Source organism: Phodopus roborovskii, unplaced genomic scaffold (assembly GCF_943737965.1).
Source record: "Phodopus roborovskii unplaced genomic scaffold, PHOROB, whole genome shotgun sequence".
NCBI lineage: Eukaryota > Metazoa > Chordata > Mammalia > Rodentia > Cricetidae > Phodopus > Phodopus roborovskii.
The window spans coordinates 11,499,111-11,519,251 of record NW_026126546.1 but is presented as its reverse complement, the minus strand read 5'-3'; the positions used below and the strand labels follow the sequence as shown (position 1 = coordinate 11,519,251).

The 20,141-nt window shown below is 44.0% G+C and overlaps 1 protein-coding gene across 2 annotated transcripts in view; it reads right to left on the bottom strand.

The window, feature by feature from the left end:
* Nucleotides 1-19,775, bottom strand: part of Thoc5 (THO complex subunit 5) — a 32,470-nt gene extending 12,695 nt beyond the window's left edge. Inside the window, exons 1-11 of one of the 2 annotated variants that reach the window (XM_051200190.1) lie at nt 19,703-19,775; nt 16,686-16,799; nt 12,919-13,062; nt 11,731-11,844; nt 11,498-11,595; nt 9,759-9,905; nt 5,132-5,246; nt 3,392-3,524; nt 2,666-2,698; nt 1,342-1,419; nt 129-169 (exon numbers count right to left, since the gene is read on the bottom strand). In XM_051200190.1, coding sequence (XP_051056147.1) covers nt 129-169; nt 1,342-1,419; nt 2,666-2,698; nt 3,392-3,524; nt 5,132-5,246; nt 9,759-9,905; nt 11,498-11,595; nt 11,731-11,844; nt 12,919-13,062; nt 16,686-16,781 — 999 coding nt within the window. In that variant the 5' untranslated portion in view covers nt 16,782-16,799; nt 19,703-19,775. The remainder of the gene's footprint in view (nt 1-128; nt 170-1,341; nt 1,420-2,665; nt 2,699-3,391; nt 3,525-5,131; nt 5,247-9,758; nt 9,906-11,497; nt 11,596-11,730; nt 11,845-12,918; nt 13,063-16,685; nt 16,800-19,702) is intronic. The other variant, XM_051200191.1, reaches the window with a different exon arrangement.
* Nucleotides 19,776-20,141: the final 366 nt, after the last annotated feature.

The following is a 20,141-nucleotide window of genomic DNA, read 5'->3' as shown; positions in this document are numbered from 1 at the left end:
CCAGAGCTCAGCACTGCTGCCTGAGACTTTTTTGCCTCAGCTACCCAGCGGCCAGGCTCCTGTCCCAGCAGACACTTAAAACATCAGCATGGCTGCACGATATTCCCATACCAGGAAATGGCACTTACCGTGGTCTGCTCCTCCTCAGCATCTGAGTCGCTCTCATCATCTGAAGCCACACAGAGAAGGTAGTGAGAGAAGTGTGATAACTGTACAGGCTCCCTGATGACAAACCTCAACCCCAGAGACTAAGGGCCACCCAGACTGACCTTCATAAGAGAGAGAGAGAGAGAGAGTGTGTGTGTGTGTGTGTGTGTGTGTGTGTGTGTGAGCTTGCCCATATGGGCACATAAGGAGGTCAGGGGTTATACTCAGAATGCACTTAATGCACTTATCAGTCATCTTCCTACCTCATTTTTTTTTTTTTTTTTAAACAGGGTCTATATAGCCCTGACTGAACTAACAGGGAATCACCTGCCCCTGCCCCTCCCTCTGCGACTGGGATTAAAGGTGTGCCAGGCCCACATGTTTTACTGAGCTGGACATTCTGGCTAGACTGGCTGGCCATCCAGCTCCTGGGATCACTTCACCCCCAGCACTGATGTTAAAAGCATGCACTGCAAAGCCCAGCTTTTTTGATGTGGGTGCTAGGGATCAGAACACAGGTCTTCATCTTGGCAGCAAGTACTTTTACCTGCTGAGCCATCTCCCCGCCCTCCAATCCTGTTGTTCAAGAGTCTTTTAAATGCCATTTCTATGGAGCATAAAGCCCTTTGTTGGTGGTATGGTTGTAAAAGCAGCATAAATAACAGCAGCTGCCTGTATAATTAGAGGGCTGCTGTGTGCAGAAGTTAAGACTGTTCTTTCATGTAATCCACATGATAATTCTATGTGAGGAATTTATCCTTCTTTTGGGCATGGCAGGGGACAATGAAACAGGGTCTTAATATGTTACCATGGCTGGCCTGGAAGTTGCCTTATAGACCAATATGACTTTAAACCTGTAGCGATTTTCCTACTGCAACCTCCAGAATTTGGGTATTATAAGCATTAACCTGTAACCAGCTCCCACTACCTTTTACAATGTGTTAACAGCCTCAAATATGTTACCTGCCTTCCTTAGGCTCAAAGTGCTGGCGAGTACTAGTAAGTGGCAGAGTTAAGATCCAAAGGCTGCATTTGGTGACTCTGGAAACTGAGTTCTCTTGGGCCTACCCTAAAACTGACATTAAGGTCAGGCCTCCTGTTACACTGCATCAGTCCAGCTATTTCTCAAAGAACTCTTGGTCCTCCGGTAGTGACTTAGTATCCTTGGGTGAGGTATCCCAATCACCATGTTACCTTGAGAGTCCTCAGGGGGCTTGAAGAGAGCTTTAGCTTCGTCCACACTGCCTTCAATTGCCACAGACAATGTCTTATCTGGAGGTAAGAAAAGGCCTCTTGGAAAAGCTGCTGGGAGGTTGCTGAGTGCAAGCCAACTCGGCAGCTGTGTTTCTTCTACACCTGCCCCCGTTTCTTGCTGACTACGGGGGAGGGCAGACTCATTCAACACAGAGGAAGGAGACAGAAACACAAATCTTTTCTCTATGGTTTGCTAAGAACAAATAATCCAGAGTACTGCTTCCCAGGTGCAAAGCCCAGGAACTCAAACCCTGGCTTTGTCACCCCACAGAACCCTTCCACCATCTGTTCTAAAAAGCCCTCTTCTCCCAGAAGCCCACACCCATCCACACCCCAGAGATGATGGGCCACTCTCTGAAAAAAGGTCTGTGTTCTGCATGTCACTGAGCCCCTGGTCAGCACTGTTTCACTTCACAGAGCAGTGGAGAAGAGTAGGGTAGAACATGGATGCTGCAGCCTGGTCCCAGATCTGACTCCTGTCCCACTCACTACTGGATTTGTGACCTGAAGTTACTTGCTGATCTGAGGCTCAGTTTCCATATCTATAAATCTGCCTGCCTCTGCCTCCCGAGTGCTGGGATTAAAGGTGTGCACCACTACTGCCCTGCAAAAATATACTCCCAAAGCTCACAACAACAACATAGGGCATACTTATAGACATTTAGAGAAATTTAATGCTCAGTGAGGTGAGAAGCCACACTCAGGAAACAGATAAACCAGAGTCCTCTCCAGGTTGATTCACTTGGGTTTGGCTCTCAAGCACTTAGTAAACAATCTGTTCCACATGCTTTGCCTGATGTGGAACTCTGGGGTCCTACTGCTATGAGTAAGTAAGCAAGAGAAGCTACACTCTACTTTCTCTGTCCTTTTACTTTTCCCCTGATGGTGATGGGGATGGAATCCAGGGCTTAAGCTATACTCCAGCTCCTCTTCCATCTTAAGGGTAAGAATGTCATGGAACTCTAATAGTATTTGCCTATCTATGCCAAAAAGGAAAGAAAACCTCCCCCAATGGCCAACTACTGCTTTATACCTGGAAATAACACACAAACCAGTCCAGCCAAGCATCAACCAGCTGCTTACCCCCAAGTGAGCACTGGAGATTATCTTGGGGGATCAAATTCACCCTTCACATGCTAGACAATCACTCTACCACAGTTACACTCCTTACCTACAATATTCTTTCCAGTAGTTTAGTCTCGAATTTGACAGGAAAATAGAAGTGGAAACGGTAGAACTTTAAACACAAGAGAAAGTTACTCACCCTGTCTAGGGGGCTGGGAGGGTTTCATATGAGCTGATGATGGCAACGGGAGAGAACAAAGGGGAAGGAGAGGACGAGACGGACCAAGAAGACAGAAGAAAAGACACAATAATGTCTTGGTGCCATAGCTGGGGCAGGGGCATGCACAGGTATTGTCTATGTTTCTCTGATGCCATGGGGTAAGATGTGAACAAGGAAGATAAGTTTAGTGCTAAGTGAAAGCTGCACTGGAGTAGATGGAAAAACTTTAAAAACCTTAGCAGAGACTCAGGCGTCCTGAGCACACTAGGGGCTCATCCTTTCACCTGGTAATTCACCACGAAATCATGCAAGCTGATTCAGGGCACGTGAAAGCCTGGGAGTGCTGCCTAGGACCTGAAGTCACCAAGCACTCCACCCCCAAAACACAAAGGAGACACTGATCCACCTGCCAAGTATATCTTGATGGAGCGAGCACCTGAGAACCTACACAGGTGGCCTGGGCACTGTACCAAAGCTATGCAGCCAGGTTCATAAAGATTCAAAGCCATCCCCTCTGAAAGGCTCATCACATTCGTCAAGCTGCAGGCTAGCTGGTTCAAGCAGCCATGCTGAAGGAGTAAAGGGGAGGCAGCAGCTGTCACCTGGGGCTCTTGGGCAGAGCTGGGGAGCTCTCCTGGGCACGCAGTGCTTCCCCACTACAGCTCCTTCTCCCAGAGCCCCTCCTTGCCCAGCCCCCATACTCACCACAGGCCTGCCCATATGCAGTGGCCTGCACAAACAGCACATAGAGGGGAGGTGGCAGGTGCCTGGCAGTCTCATACTGCTTGTGTGCCTGGTCAAATGGCATGAACAGGTATTCTTGCACTGGGAGGGAAGCCTGTAAGCAACAAAAAACATTTTTAGTCTACACACATGGATGCTTTATAATAGTTTTATTTTGCTGTTTGTTTTTGTGAGACAGGATTTCTCTGTATAGCCCTGGCCATCCTGGAACTCATTCTGCAAACCAGGCTGGCTTGAATTCACAGAGATCTGCCTTCCTCTGCCTCCCAAGTGCTGGGACTAAAAAACTCAGAATGTAGAGAGAGACAGGCAGATCTCTGTGAGTTGGAGGCCAGACTGGCCTACATAGGGAGTTACAGGATAGCCAGGGCTGTGTAGAGAGACTGTCTCAAAAGAAAAAAAAAAAAGGAAAGGAAAAAAGGTAAAAAGTATATTCGAGTTTATGTTATTAAATGAAACTTCCCAGTTGGTTTGATGTGACTACAAGTTTTTTACTAAGTACACACAAAACTCGTGCATACATATAATCTCCATATAGACACACTACAAGCCGAAACACACAAACAGTACTAGAATTGTTTAGTAATAGCTCTTTTTATCTGGTTATTCTATGAATGGTATGCTCCTACACTTCAAATGACCTATCAGGCAATAAGGTTGCACGGCATATACTATCTAGCAATGCAGAGGGCCTGGAGTGTTCAATATAACCGGAACTGCTCATTTCCATTCTCACACTCCTCTCCCTTCATCTCCATTTCTCCCCTTCTCTCTTTTGCGTGTTTCAGACAGTCTCACTATGTAGACCAGGCTAGTGGAACATCTGTGCAGACCTGGCTGACCTCAAGGCAAAATACCAGCTTCCTGGTTTTTTGAAAAACTGTCTTGCAATGTAGTCTAAGTAAGTAGCCTAGAGTCTGCCCTTTATGCAGCCCAAGCCTTCCTCAAATTCACAATCTTCCTGCCTCAACTTCCCAGGCCCACCAGCAAGCAGCCAAGCTCCATGTTCTTTTTCTCTTATTATGAAGTTCTACAAGAAAAATATATTTTTGTTAACAGTTCTAATTCCATGCCTAGATAAGAAAGAAGAGCAGACCTCGTGAAGTCCTAGAAAAATGGATTTATAACTTCTCTAGAATCCTTTTACAAAGTTCCTCTATATTAGCCATTTATCTTGCTTCATAAAACTAAAAGGATTTAGACCAAATCTGGCTTCATAAACAAACAAAAGTCAGATCATATACACACATATACATTTTATAGACAGACAGAGCAAAAGAGACGGAGATTCTAAATGGGTAAAGCAGGAGCTTTTTAAATTGAGTCAAGTTCTTTTCAGAGATCAATCCACTTTTCACTATCAGCTCCTGAGGTACTGAGTGAACCTTCTAGACGTTCTCAGGAAGCAAGTTTAAATGTCTAGGGACAGGAGGCAGGTGAAGAGCACCCAGGGAAGGGGTTACCTGAACTTATTTAAATCTGTTAGTGTTACCTCAAAGTTATGGATAAACAACAGTCCAGGCATGTGTGAATGCTCCTGACACAGCAGCTCAATATTTCTTTACTCTGGAACATAACCCGTCCTTCCCAGTAAAAGGATTCTCAGTGTAACCGGACTAGAATGCCAGAGCTGGGAAGCACACAGTGAGGCAGGCTCTGTTGCCTCCGGTCTGACTGAGGTGAAGGCAGAGCCATGCTCACCTGCATGATGCTGTTGAGGCGAGGCTGGAGGCTGCTTAGATACTCCTTCTTCACCTCAATCTCCTTCAGGATCTTCTCCTTGTTGGACAGACATTCTCGATATTTCTCGGCCAGCCTACAGGGACACACACAGCACTGTCACAAAGGCCTTGCAGAGATACCTCAACATAGCTGTTCACTCACACCATACCTGGAACAGCTGTGACTACTCTAGTGACTGCCAATACTTACTATGTGCCAAATCCTCTGGTGAGTTACATACAAACACTATCATACTTAGTAACTGCATAAATCCTCAAATATGTCGACTTAAACATTTTCATTACATTTATTTACTTATGTGTGGGGCAGAGAGAGGGTATGTATATCATGGCTTACATGTGGGATCAAACTCAAGACATCAAGCTCGGCAGTAATTATCCCATAAGCTCGGTCATTGGCCCTTTATTTGAAACAAGGTCAAGCTGGCATTGAACTGTTTCCTACATCAGTCTTCCAAGTGACAAGATTACAAATGTGTGCCAGCATTCCCAGGCAACAGACATTTCTTTTTCCTTTCATCATTCTTTTTCCTTTTTTCTCATTTCCTTCTTCTTTTCCTTTTTTCCCCCTTTGGTTTTTCAAGACAGGTTTCTCAGTGTAGTATCTCTGGCTGTCCTGGAACTCACTTAGTAAACCAGACTAGCCTCAAACTTGGTATCTGCTTGCCTCTGCCTCCTGGAACGCTGAGATTAAGACAACATGTGCCACCACTACCTGACTTTTTTTTCTTATACACCCAAGAACCACCTAACCGGGGCTAGTACTGACTACAGTGGCTGGGCCCTTCCACATAAATCATTCATCAAGAAATGCTCCACAGGCTTGCCTACAGGCCATTCTATGGAGGCATTTTCTCAGTTGAGGTTGTTTCCTCTCAGATGACTCTAGCTTCTAGCAAGTTGACAAAAAATTAGCCAGCAGGGGGCTGGGGAGATGTCTCAGTGATTGAGAACACTGGATGATCTACCAGAGGACCCAGGTTCAGTTCCCAGCACCCAAATGGCAGCTCACAACTGTTTGTAACTCCAGTTCCAGAGAATCTGGTACCCTCACACTGACACCAATGCACATAATATATAAATATTAAAATATGCAAAGTCATACAGAAACAATATTTTTTAAAAAATTAGCCAGCACAACAACAGCAACAAAAAGTTGAGGGTGTAAGTCAGTAACATCAGCCTCCCAAGAGACTGAGGCAGGAAGATCCCAAATTCAAGGCTTACTTGAATGACAAAGTGAGTTCAAGACCAGCTTGATCACCATCAAGGCTCTGTCTCCCATGGAAAAAAAACAAAAAAACAAACAAACAAAAAAAAAACCCAAAAAAATCCAAGTAAATTGTAAACAGTCTGGGGCTATCTACATGCAATGCAGTGACAGAATACTTGCTTACATGTGTGAGGTTCAGAGTTCAAAGTCCAGTACCAAAATCCGTAACCACCCCCCCCCCAGAAAACAACAACAAACACCTCGTAAAGAGCATTATTTATGACAGTACAATATGGAAACAACCTAAAACGACTGAAAGAAGAATGGTTTTGTGATTTTTTTATACCTGGGATTGTGGTACAACCTTCTGAAACAATGTTCACAGAGCTTTGTAAGGCTAGCACAGGAACACACTTACAGATGTGGAAAATACAAAGTTCAAAGTTAGATCTACATGGCTGGGGATGTAGCTTAGTGGTAAAGCACTTGCTTAATACTCATGAGGCTTTGGACTGGACCCAAAGCATTGCAGGCAGAGAGAGAGAGACAGATCGAGATTGATTCCCTTTTATCCCCCTGTCAACTTGACACAAACCAGAGTCCTCTAAGAGGAGCCTCAATTGAGAAATTGCCTTCATCAGATTGGCCTGGAGGAGGGCCAGCACACTATGGGCAATGCCACACCCTAGGCTGGTGGTCCTGGGTTGTATAAAAAAAGGCAGGCTGAACAAGTCAAGAGTAACAATCCTGTAACAGCATTCCTCCATTGTCTCTGCTCCAGTTAAGGACTCAGCTTCCTGCCTGGCTCCCTTCAGTGACAGCGTGTGACCTGAGAGTTGTAAGCTGAAATAACCCCTCTCCTGCTTTTGGTCAGTGTTCTATCACAATAGCAGGAGCTTATTTAGGTGTTTAAGATACAGCTCAGTTGGTAGAGTGCTTGCCTAGCACCACATAAATCCAGGTGTCAAGGTGCTTTCCTATAATCCTAGCACCTGGGAGGTGGTGGCAGGAGGAGCAGAAGCTCAGACTCACCCTTGGTTACACAGAAAGTTTGGATAACGATGCTTGCTCTGCAAACCTGATAACCTGAGATCAATCCAGAAGGCATGTAGAGGTGGAAGGAGAGAACCAACTCCAAAGTTGTCCTCTGACTTCCACACACTCATTATGCTACATACACCCACATACATCATGCATACACACAGGGATAACAGGCAAAATTTAAAACAATATTAGGAGTTCATGCCAGATGGTGGTGGCAACATGCCTTTAATCCCAACACTTGAGAGTCAGAGTCAACCTAGTCTACATCACAAGTCCCAGGACAGCCAGGGCTACATAGAGAGAGACCCTCTCTCAAAAGCCCAAAATAAATAGTAATCATTTAAAAGGGAAAAACGGAGTTCATCCTCAATTATTAACATTTTTTAAGATTTTATTTTTAAATTATATGTGTGTGCTTGTTGGGGGTATATGTGCCTAAGTACAGGTGTCCAAAGAGGAACAGACATTGGATCCCTATAGCTGGAGGGACAGGTGGTATGAGCTAGCTGATATAGATGATAGAACTAAACTGGGATCCTAGTATGTGCTCCTGGGAAACTGGGGCAAGAAGATGGCTTGAGCAGTAGATTATGGCCAGTCTAGGCAATATAGAAAAGTCTTGCCTTTGGACATTGGATTTTGAACAGTGCTGAGAATGTTAAAAACTATGGGGACATTTAGAGATGGGTGGAATATATTTTGCATTATGGAATGACCATGAGCCTATGATTACAAGAGATAGGAGATTGTAGTCTAAAAGAGATCTAGAGATATACCTGGTGTCAACTTGACAAAGGATAGGGTTGTTAATATTGTCCCAACTCGAGAAGATCTAGAAACACCTAAGAGGGCCAGCAACATGATTCAGTGAGTAAAAAGTACTTGCTCAAGCCTGATTGGAGTTCAAGTCCCAAAATCCATGGTAGAAGAGATAAATAACAAAGTTGTCTTCTGACCTCCACATGTGTAAGCACTCCCTCCCTCACACACAGTCAGAATCACCTAGGAGATGAGGCTCCTGGAATACTGTTGAGGGAGAATCTTGACTAGGTTAACTGAGGTGGGAAAACTCACTTTAAAAGAGGGTAACAGGGCTGGACAGCCACCTAGCAGTTAAGAACACCTGCTGCTCTGCTCTTGCAGAAGACCAGGGTTCAGTTTCAGGTACCCACCCTCTTTAGGCAGCCCATAGCCACTACCCGAAACTTCAGTTCTAGAGGGGATCTGATGCTTTCTTTTGGCTCCTGCTGGCTGACCCCTGCATGCATATGATGAGAGAGAGAGAGAGAGAGAGAGAGAGAGAGAGAGAGAGAGAGAGAGAGAGAGAGTGCATGCATACACACACACACACACACAGTTAAAATGTCAGAAAGCAGCTGGGTGTGGTGGCAGGCGCCTTTAATCCCAGCACTCAGGAGGCAGAGGCAGAGGCAGGTGGATCTCTGTGAGTTTGAGGGTATCCTGGTCTACAAAGATAGAGAAACCCATCTCAAAAATCCCCCCCAAAAAAGCTTTTTTTTTTTTGTTTGTTTGTTTGTTTGTTTTATATCAGAAAGCTTTAACAGCCAGCAGTAGAGAAAGCCAGCAATCTGGAATGTGTTGTTCTCCTCCTGACTAGGACCATAGTGAGTACCAGCTGCTTCATCTTCAAAGGTGAGCCAAGATAAGACCTTTTCCCTCAAGTTGCTTCTGTTTGTGGATTTTGCCACAGAAACAAGGAAAATAACTAATACAGTTACCAAACAAATGGGTTTCACTGTGACTTTTTCATACATATATGTCATTATAGCTTGTCATTTGCCACTCCTGCTTTCCTCTACGACTCTCCCCTTATCTATAATTTGTTTGTGTATGTGGGTGCACATACACACATGTATTTGAGTATACTCATTTATGCATGCACATGTAGACACCAGACATCGATCCAGCTATCTAGTCTCTGTCTATCTTTTGAGACAGGGTCTCTCACTGAACCTGGAGCTCACTGATTAGGCTGGGCTGGCTGGCTGGCAACTTTGTGGGACCAACCCATCTCTATGCCACAGACTCACACAATTTCATCTAGCTTTTTCACATTTTTAGGCTCTAAACTCAAGTCCAAATCTCGCACAAGTACTGTACCTACTGAACCATCTTCCAGTGCTGTTGGTTTTTTCTCCCTTGTGTTGAAAATTAAGTGAAGAGCCTTGTGCACGATAGGCAAATCTACCACCAGAAAGAAGTCAGTCAAGTCTGAATTAATAGGAAAGTGGGATTTCACCCTGGAGACCATTCCATCTAACCCTGGGTTACTGTGTGGCTGATGAGGAAGGGAAGGAGGAAGCACTACCTTTTCCGCTGCTCCAATTCCCAATCCAAACGTGCCAAGGTCTGTTGGTGAGGGTCTCCCATGGTGATTTCAGCCTTGCTGATGTTTGGTGGGGCCTCTGTGTAAAACTCCTCTAAACTGACCAGATCAATTTCTTCATGCTTGGACCTATAAACAAAAACTAAGTTATCAGGCCGCCATTTTCTGGACTCCAAATTGTGGCTTAGCAGGGGTAGCTGTTCAACTTATGCAGCTCTACCTATAGCTACTTGAGATCCTGGAAGTCTCTCAGCAAAACACAGACATTTCAGTATGACAAGAGGCTATTAATGACATAGCACAAGGTCGTTTGCCCATGCTGCCCAACCTATTCATCCACGAATTAGCTGAAGGCTTGAGAAGGAAGGATGCTTAATGAATTTAGGAATGCCTCCTGGCCCAACAGGAGAACTACTGGCTAAGAGACTCAGAAGCCCCACAGCCTAGGCTTATGCCGTCATGTTGAAACCAAGACATGACATGTCACATGGAGGAATAAACCAGAGTCTATACCTAACTTTAAGGCATTTTACTAAATATAAAATGAGAAAAAAACAGAACTGGTGTGGAAAAAACCTAGAGGCTTCAATTTCTGCTTGTTTATAGATATCCTTATAAAAGAAAAGTCTGATTCTCTACCTGGCTAACATAACTTGAGAGATCAGATCCTGGAGAAATAAGCCTCAGAGTGACCATACATTCATAAGCATCATGCATAGTGGTATGGCACATACCCGTTATCCCAGCACTCAGGTGGCAGAGGCAGGTGGAGATCTATGAGTTCAAGGCCAGCCTGGTTTACAAAGAAAGTTTCAGAATAGTAAGAGCTACATAGAGAAACTCTGTCTAGAAAAATCCAAAAATAAAATAAAATAAATAAGTACCTATTACAAGCTATCCTCACCTCATCTAGTACTTAAGAGATGGACATTTTTATCTCCATTTAAAATGATTACTTATTATATAATTTAGCTATACTTTATTTTTTCCATCTTTTTTGTTTATTAATTTTTTTGTTTTTTTGGCTGTCCTGGAACTCACCCTATAGACTAGGCTGGTCTTGAACTGACAGATCCACCTGCCTCTGTCTGTCCAGTGCTGGGATTAAAGGTGAGCACCACCACAGCCTGGCTCTTTTTCCATTTTTCAAATGTGTTCAAGATCACACAGCTAGTGAGGAGCAGAGGCTGGAAGTTAACTCCAGAGCCCATGATCCTCCTCTGTGGCCACCTGCCTGAGTCCCATTACATTCTGACTTCGCCAACTTCCATCTAAGCAATTATAGAGTAGGGCATCACATTCTTTCTTGTTGGTTTATACATTTTTCAACAGTCACAGTGTCACAAATAACACTGGAGAGGGAGATGCTAAACAACAGGTACATTATTTTTTCAATAGGGCAAGTAGGTGCTGGTATTCTATACCACAGCAGATGACTATAATAATAATAATAATAATAATAATAATAATAATAATAATAATAATAATAATACATGTTGAGGAGAAAGAATTGCTTTTAACAAGTGCTGAGCCCAAAACTCAAAAGGGTCAAAGAGGCTTCCATGGTTCTTTGTGTAACTTGAAATGACTGCTTGAGCTTCTCCCATTCAAAATGATCTACTGGCCCTTTCCCCAAATCCTGCAGTCTTCCAAGGCCACTGACACTACTATAAAGGAATAGCTCCCACCGGTCTATGTAGAATAAGTCTTCCCAAACTCACTTGAACTCCAGACATTTGGTGATCTCCTTCTGCAGGTGCATCACTTCATAGAGCAGGTTCTGCAGCTGCAGGTGGTAGGCATCAACTTTTTGCTTGGCCTGAAGGAAAGATGAGGTAAGCAGGGGGTGGGGTGGGGAGCTGAGCAGCAGCAAAGTCAGAGAAGAGGTAAAGGGTCAGTCAAAGCAGCGACAAGGAAGGGAGATGAGAAGTCAGGCTATTAACTTCAACTCTACCTCATGGGTCTGATCCCTTCCTTTCTTTAACCTGATGTGGGCTAGTCGGTTAAGCTTCTTTAGAGTCATGAAATGCACACAGCTCTGGATCCTTCGCTCTTCAATTTCAATCGCCTGTGCACAAAGAAAATGGTAAAGACCACCAAAACATGATGGGTCAGACCCTAACTGCTGCCAAGCCAACCCCATTCAGGGCCAAAAGCAGGGAGCCTGGAACAGTAAGAAACACCATGAAAGAAATGGAAGACTAAAGCCAAGCATGATGGCACATGCCTTTAACCCCAGCACTCAGAAGACAGAGGCAAGAGTTCAATACCAGCCTGGTCTACACAGGGAGTTTCAAAGGCAAAGAAAGAAAGAGACAGAGGGAGGAAAGGGAGAGGAGGGAGGGAGGGGGGAAGGAAGAAGGAAGGAAAAAGCACATGCAACTACCTCGCATAATAATATCTACACCTACTGATCTTTTTGTTTGGTTTCATTTTTCCAAGACAGGGTTTCTCTGTAGCTTTGGAGGCTATCCTGGAACTCACTCTATAGACCAGGCTGGTCAGTCTCGAACTCAAAAAGACACACCTGTCTCTGCTTTCTGAGTGCTGGGATTAAAGGCATATGTCACCACTACCTGGTTACACCTACTGATCTTATAGAGATCCTTACCATAAAATTTGGCCTCTATAAATAATTTATGACAGTAATAAAATTAATAACTATAAAGCTTGATTATAGTAACAGAGCTATAGGATGTAATAATCTTACCAATATTGATCAACATTTATGAACATAAGTAAGGCTGCTGGGAAAAATTCATTCTTTAATTCATCTGTCTACTTTTTAGATATATTGTTTAGTTTTCTATCTGATTGACTAATTCATTTAACATCCATTATAATTTCATTTTGGGCTCTATGACTTACTTGTACATACTTCTCAAGACTTAGCAAAATGAATGACATATAAAAATCAAATTATAGTCATAGAAAAAAAAGTTATTTCGTACTTTCATTACTATAATAGGAGACTGAGCTGTTAGGCCCAATCTCAACAAATTAATAGACAGGTCTCTGGAACCTCCAGACCCCAACTCTAATCATGGCTGGGATAGAGGACAAGATCAGGAAGGGCCTAGTGACTGCAAAAGGAGCCCCAGCTGTGTAGACCAGGTTCAGTTTGCCTAGCCTTTCTCCTTACCACATCCTTACTGCCCTTGCTCTTCAGGTCCTGGATCTCGGCCATCAACCTTTGTAGCTCCTGGCATGTGTACTTGTACAATTCATAGTCTCTGCCAGGGTCCCGCAGGTCAACCTCAGCCTCCTCACTGTAGTATTTGCCTTCCTATGGGAAAGAAGAGAGGCCCTGGGTAGAGGGTAAAAGTCTCCCTGCCAAGATCACAGACAATAAGAATGAGAACCTCCAATAATATGTAAGAACTTCACAATTGCCAGTGTGTGACCAGTCTGGTCTACACAGTGACCCCAGGCCAACAAGGACTACACAGCGAGAATCTCAAAACAAAACATTACAAGGAAATTCTAAATCAGGTCACTTATGGTCCTCTTCTTATTTATTTATTTGCTTTTTCAAGACAGGGTTTCTCTGTATAACCCTGGCTATCTGAGACTTGCTCTGTAGATCAGGCTGGTCTTGAACTCAGAGATCTACCTGCCTTTGCCTCCCCAAGTGCTGGGATTAAAGAAGTGTGCCATGCCACTGCCCAGAAATTCTCAAAAAAATTATTTATTTATTTATTTATTTATTTATTTATTTATTTATTTATAGATTTCAAGGCAGGGTTTCTCTGTGTAATAGCCCTGGCAGTCCTGGAACTCACTCTGTAGACCAGGTTGGTCAATAACTTATATTTATTTATTTATTGGTTTTTTGAGGCAGGGCTTCTCTGCATTGCTTTGGAGCCTGTCCTGGAATTAGCTCTGTAAACCAGGCTGGCCTCAAACTCACAGAGACCCACGTGCCTCTGTCTCCCCAGTGCTGGGATTAAAGGCACGGGCCACCAACACCTGGCTTAATAATTTATTTTTAATTATTTTAAAATTATGCATATATGTGTATCTGAGAGTGATTTTGTGCCTGTGGAAGCCAAAGACATTGGACACTCTGGGAACTGGAGCTTTAGATGATTTAAGCCACCAAACGCAGGTGCTAGGAGCTTAACCTCGGTCCTCTGCAAGAATACTATGAGCTCTTAATTGCTGAGACAGTTTTCCAACCTCTAAAATGTTTTTCTTATTTATAAAATAGGAACCTCTGTCTCTTTTTGATTACAGAGTAATGCATGCCTGATGCCAAGAATTCATTAAATATCAAAAGCAAAGTAAAACATGGCCTGTGGGTCAGCCTGATGCCTCAATTCTGGACTGGAGGAGTTCTACCCGAAGGAGATGACTACCACAAGTGGTTCTCTCACTATTGTATGTGTCACATAGCCACATACCCCAAATGAATACAACACATTTTTAAAAATTGTCTATAATTTTACTCCTCAGCCCAAAACAACTTCGTTGTGAATACTTTGGATTTTTTATTTTATTTTCAAACAAGAAAGGATCACATTGTCCATGCTGATCAGGATAATTTCTCACCCCCAAAAAATATAGATCTTTGCCTCAATAAATAAGGTGAAGAGTAGTCAAGGAAGATATCCAATATTAACTGTGAGCCTACAGACACAAACACACAATGTGTGTATACACACACATACATGTGCACCTATATACACGTGCACCCACACACGTTAACCTACATACACATAAAAAATTAAAAAGCACTACTCAACAGGCATAGTGGCTTATTCCTATAATCATAGCACTAAGATGGAGGCAGGGCAATGTTGGCTTCAAGCCAGCTTGGACTATAGCATAAGCCCTAACAACAAACAAATTAACAATGCTCTGATCAGTGCAAAAAAAAAAAAAAAAAAAAAAATCTCTATATTAATTTTGATTTCCTAAAACTTAGGGGGGGAAAAAGTTGTTTCACTTTCTCTTTACTATATTCTTTCCATAAATTCCCATTTACATGTATTAGAATCAATTCAGAGGGTCTGGAGTAATGAATAGCTCAGTGATTAAGAGCACCTATTGATCTTGCAGAAGACCCAGCTTCAGTGGCCCACAACTCTCTGTAACCCTAGTTCCAAGGGAACCAGTACCCTTCTCTGGTCTCTGCAGGTACTGCACATACATGATATAGGCAAAAAAACTTAAAAAAAACAAAACAAAACAAAAAAAAAGTGTTTCTCTGTGTAACAGCCCTAGCTGTCCTGGAACTAGCTCTGTAGACCAGGCTGGCTTCTAACAAAGATCCACCTGCCTCTGCCTTCTGAGTACTAGGATTAAAGGTGTGCACCTCCCGGCTTAAATGAGTTTTTGGGTTTTCCTTTTTTGTTTGTTTGTTTGTTTTTAATGAGTTCTGGGTGGTAAAAGGGAACTTATTTTCCTCACTTATTTATAAGCTTCTGTCTGAGCTGAAGAGATGGCTCAGCAGTTTAAAGCACTGGCTTCTTTTCCAGAGGACCAGGGTTCAAGTCCCAGCACCCATATAGCAGCTCACAGCTGTCTCAAACTCCAGTTCTAGGGGATTTGACACCCTCTCACAGACATACTTGCAGGCAAAACACCAATGCACATAAAACAAAAATAAATAAATCATTAAAAAAATAAGTTTATGCCTACAAGTTAAACAAATACACAAATGCTAAAAGAAATGTCTCTGGAGCTGGAGAGATGGCTCAGAGGTTAAGAGCACTGACTGCTCTTTCCAGAGGTCTTGAGCTCAATTCCCAGCAACTCACAACCATCTGTAATGAGATCTGGTGGCTTCTTTTGACCTACAGACGTACATGCAGGCAGGATACTGTATACATAATAAATAAATAAATCTTAAAAAAAAAAAAAGGAAATGTTTTCAGTTTCTTGATGAGGTTCTAGTCCAAGGTCTTGCACAGTCTGAACACAAGCTGCATACAAGTCCATGTTGCTTTTTAATTTAAATTTAAACTGATTTGTTTCCTACAGTCTGCTCCAAACAACAAGCCAGTTATGGTGGCACACACCAGCAATCCCAGTATATCTAGATGATGACACAAGGTTGGAGTTAACCTTGATTACATGGTGAAACCCTGTTTCAAAACAACAGAAACCAATCAGCCTGGGGCTGCAGTGATGGTCCAACAGTTAAAAAGAATCAGTGCTCTTCCAAAGAACCTGGTTCAAGTCCCAGCATCTGCACAACAGCTTACAACCATCTTAACTCCAGTTCCAGGCATTCAGCGCTCTCTTCTGGCCTCCAGGGGCACTGCATACATGTGGTGCACAAACAAAGATGCAGGCAAAACATCTATATGCGTGAAATGTTTTTTTAAAAATTGCCAAAAAACCCAGAACAGCCTATTGGGATAGGATGGAGGCAAGAGGATCAGGAACTCAATGTCACCCTCAGCTACGGAGCAAGTTCAAGGATAACCTGGGCTACCTCAGACCTTGTCTCGACAAACAAAATAAAGCAAAATATCCTACATTCTAAGTCATGGATCACCTTGACAGATTCCAGGACAGAGAACTAGATAAAAGGGATAGAAAACCCTGCTGATGACAACAGTTCCTGGGCTGCAGAAGTCCTGTGGGCATATGACTCTGGTGTCAAGAATGAAATCTCCCAGAAGCTCTAGAGCTGTGCAGTTAGTGCAAATGTTAGGACCATGGGAACGCTGGAACAGCGTGCTGGAATATGCTCTGTGAGGTACTAATCACATCCAATAGGCTTGCCCCTGACGTGGATGTTCACCTTTTGTCAAATCATGGGAATTCTAGTCACCTGGTCTAGTACCAGCAACCAAAAGTATGTCTCTAGACACGTGCCCCTGAACTCCTGCACATTCAGGGGGAGTTGCATGGTCACAGTCTAGTTGTCCAGCAGCATGGAACCCTGGCTAATCTCACCTGCTCAGTGTCAGATCGGTTCCGTTTCCCTTCAGTTGGGGTTCCATCACTTCGGATCACTTTGGGTTTCCGCTTTTTGCTGGATTCTGATGACATTGTTGCTCTTCCAGGTCAGAGAGCTATTAAGAAGAGAAAGCTTTTAATGATTTCCCAGAGGGGCCAGAGGGATGGCTTTGCAGTTAGGAGTACTTGTGGCTTTTCCAGGTTCAACCTGGAAACTCCCAGGTTCAACTCCCAGAACCCACCTGACAGTTCAGAACCATCTAGAACTACTGTTCCAGGGTATCTGATGCCCTCTTATCTCTGCAAATACCAAGCACATACGTGGTTCAGAGATATACATGTTAGCAAAACAGACATACACTTTAAAAAAAAAAAACTTGAAAAATATATTGTATGACATTTTCAAAGAATTATCAAAAGTTTTTTGTTTTGGTTTTTTTAAAGAGAGAAAAGGGCTGGCAGGATGGCTCAGTGGTTAAGAGCATTGGCTGTTCTTCAAGGGGTCCTGAGTTCAATTCCCAGCAACCACATGACAGCTCATAGCTGTCTGTAACTCCAGTTCCAGGAAGTCCAATACCCTCAGACATGCAGGGAAAACACCAATGCATGTAAAAATTTTAAAAAGAGAAACAAGAAATGACAATGAGAGAGCTGATTCTTAAGAAAGACAAACCAGACAGCCAAAATCTTAGCCAAACTAACCAAAGGAGACACAGCTGGTATAGAATGTTTTCTGTCCCACCAGGTCCTGCCACTCAGCCCCAATGGATCTAAATTAATTGACATTAAAAATAAAAACAGGCCGGGCAGTGGTGGCACACACCTTTAATCCCAGCACTTGGGAGGTAGAGGCAGATGGATCAGCCTGGTCTACAAGAGCTAGTTCCAGGACAGCCTCCAAAACTACACAGGAAACTCTGTCTCCAAAAACAAACAAAGAAAGAAAGGAAAAGAAATAAAAGTAGATGTCCCGTGGATTCTAATGAAATTCGGAGGCTCACTAGAGAGACTTTAAGAGAGAGAAAGGATTTCCCAGAGTCAGGGATTGGAAAATGGCTCAACAGTTCGGTTAAGAGCATGTATTGTTTTTGCTGTAGACCTGAATTTAGTTCCCACATTGGGTCGCTCACAAACATCATAAAAATAAATAAAGCTTTAAGGTTTTCCAGAATTAAGCTGGGCATGAAAGTGCAAACCTTTAATCCCAGCACTCAGGAGGCAGAAACAGGAAGAGCTCTGTGAATCTGAGGCCAGCCTGGTCTACCTACATGGCAAATGAAAGGCAGCAGGCTACATGGAGATCCTGTCTCAAATAAACAAGCAAGATTTTCCAGAATTCAACTTGGGAGACCTTCCTGCCTCAACCTCACCAGTCCTCAGATTATAAGTATGGGTCATCATGCTGTGCCATCCCTTTCCAATTAAAAAAAAAATCTGGCCAGGTATGATGGTAACCACCTTAATGGGGGGGTGGTGAGGCAGGTGGGCCTTTGTATCTTTGTGAGGTTGACGACAGTTTGCTTGGTCTACATACCAAGACACTGTCTCAAAAAACAAAAACCACACAAAATTTTGATGGCTTCAAGCACATGTAGTTTCCTACTTTGTCGTTAACGTTTACAAATGGGTTCTTGCCCAGCCGTGGTGGAGCACGCCTTTAATCCCAGTGCTCCGGAGGCGGGTAGGTCTCTGTGAGTTTCAGCCCAGCCTGGTCTATGGAGTGAGTTCCAGGGCAGGTTCCAAAGCAACAGAGAAACCCTGTCTTGAAAAACAAACAAAAACAGAAATGGATTCTCTCTCAGAGCCTTAGACGGGGAAACCAAGACAGAATTTATCAAAAACTATCTGTTTTCATTATATTATGTATATTAGGCAATTCTATCTTTATCATAAGACAAGTGCAACCATTTTTCTGTTTATGGTACACAGACCTCAAGTTTTCTACCAAAGTAAGTTTAAGTTTAAAAAGTGACTGTGAAGTTGAGAATGCAAGTCAGCTGGTAGAGTGTGTGCCTCACATACTCAAAGGCCTTTAACTCCTGGACCTTACAAAACGGTGGTGGAACATGCCTGAAATGATAACACTTTGGAGGTAGAAGATGGAAGATAAGAAGTTTTAGATCATCCTTTGCTATATATAGCAGGGTTAGAGGTCAGCATGGACTATATAATAAAACCCTGTCTCCAAGGGAAAACTGGAGGGAGGCTGGGCAGAGACAGACTAGTACACATTGGTAACCACACTTGAGCGACTGAGGCAGAAAGATCTTCGCGAATGGGCAGCCAGCAGGGGGAGCTACCGGCCAGAATGGACTATAGTGACAGCATTCAAATTCATAAGAACAGGGCAGGTGGCACCTTTTCTCACTGACCAGGCCTTTGCAGTGTAACTTTTAAAGAAAAAAAAAAAAAGACTTTTTTTCCCCTTAAAAGTAACATAAGTAAAATATTTAGTGAAACGACTAAACCAAGTCAGGCCAGCTAGCTGACAACGGGGGACATTAGAAAGGAAAGCCAAGCTCCCCTCCTCTCCTGACGTCCACACGTCACGCTCCAACGATAAATGCACGAATTTCCCTTCGCTACGACTCCTTGGAGTCTTCTGCGGCGCGTTAGGTGAGGAGAGCGCCGGTCTCAGAGGGCCTCAGGCGGCTGTGAGTGACAGTTAATCGAGTGGCGGGCTCATCTGACAGAAGCCACAAAGGCGGCTGCAAACACCTGGGAAATCCCAAGCGTCACACAGGAGCGTTTCCCACACACACACACATACACACACACACACACGAAAGGAGCAAAGCAAGGCTACCACTGCCGCCGCCATCAGCACCCTCCGGAGACTGAGGGATGCTGCTGCGGCCAGGCTGGTTCCCCGGAGGGGACAGCCACGAGCCCCGGGGAAGCCGGCAGGGGAGAACCCCAGCCCGGGAAAGACGCGTCGTGTCGTCAGCACCTCGGGCCCCGCGCGCCTCGTGCCGACCAGCAACCCCAGCCCGCGACACTACCCTCGCTCACCACAATGGTCCTCACGCCTTCCAGCCAGGCAGCCACTTCCGGCTCACGACCATAGAGAAGCGGAAGAAAAGAGCTACCGGCCGGAAGTGAAACACAAAGGCAGCTTGGGAAGCAAGGAAGGGGCGTGTGCGCGGCTGGGCAACTCTTCTAATCGACCCTCTAAAACTGGGAAAACTGCGGCCTTGAGGACCGGGAGCCTCTGCCGAGTCCCTTGAATTCGTGGTGTGCTCAAGAAAGCACAAGAGTGTCGTTGTGCCACAGCGTGGACCCTAGTGGATTTGCCTCCTGACTGTGAGAGAGGCTCTCATGATGAGCACTGGCTGGCCCTGAACGCTTTGTACATCAGGCTGATCTCTAACTCACTCAGACCCGCCTGTCCCGGCCCCATTGGACTTAAAGGCTTGTGTCACCACGCCCGGCTCTACCTTGACTAATAGTCAC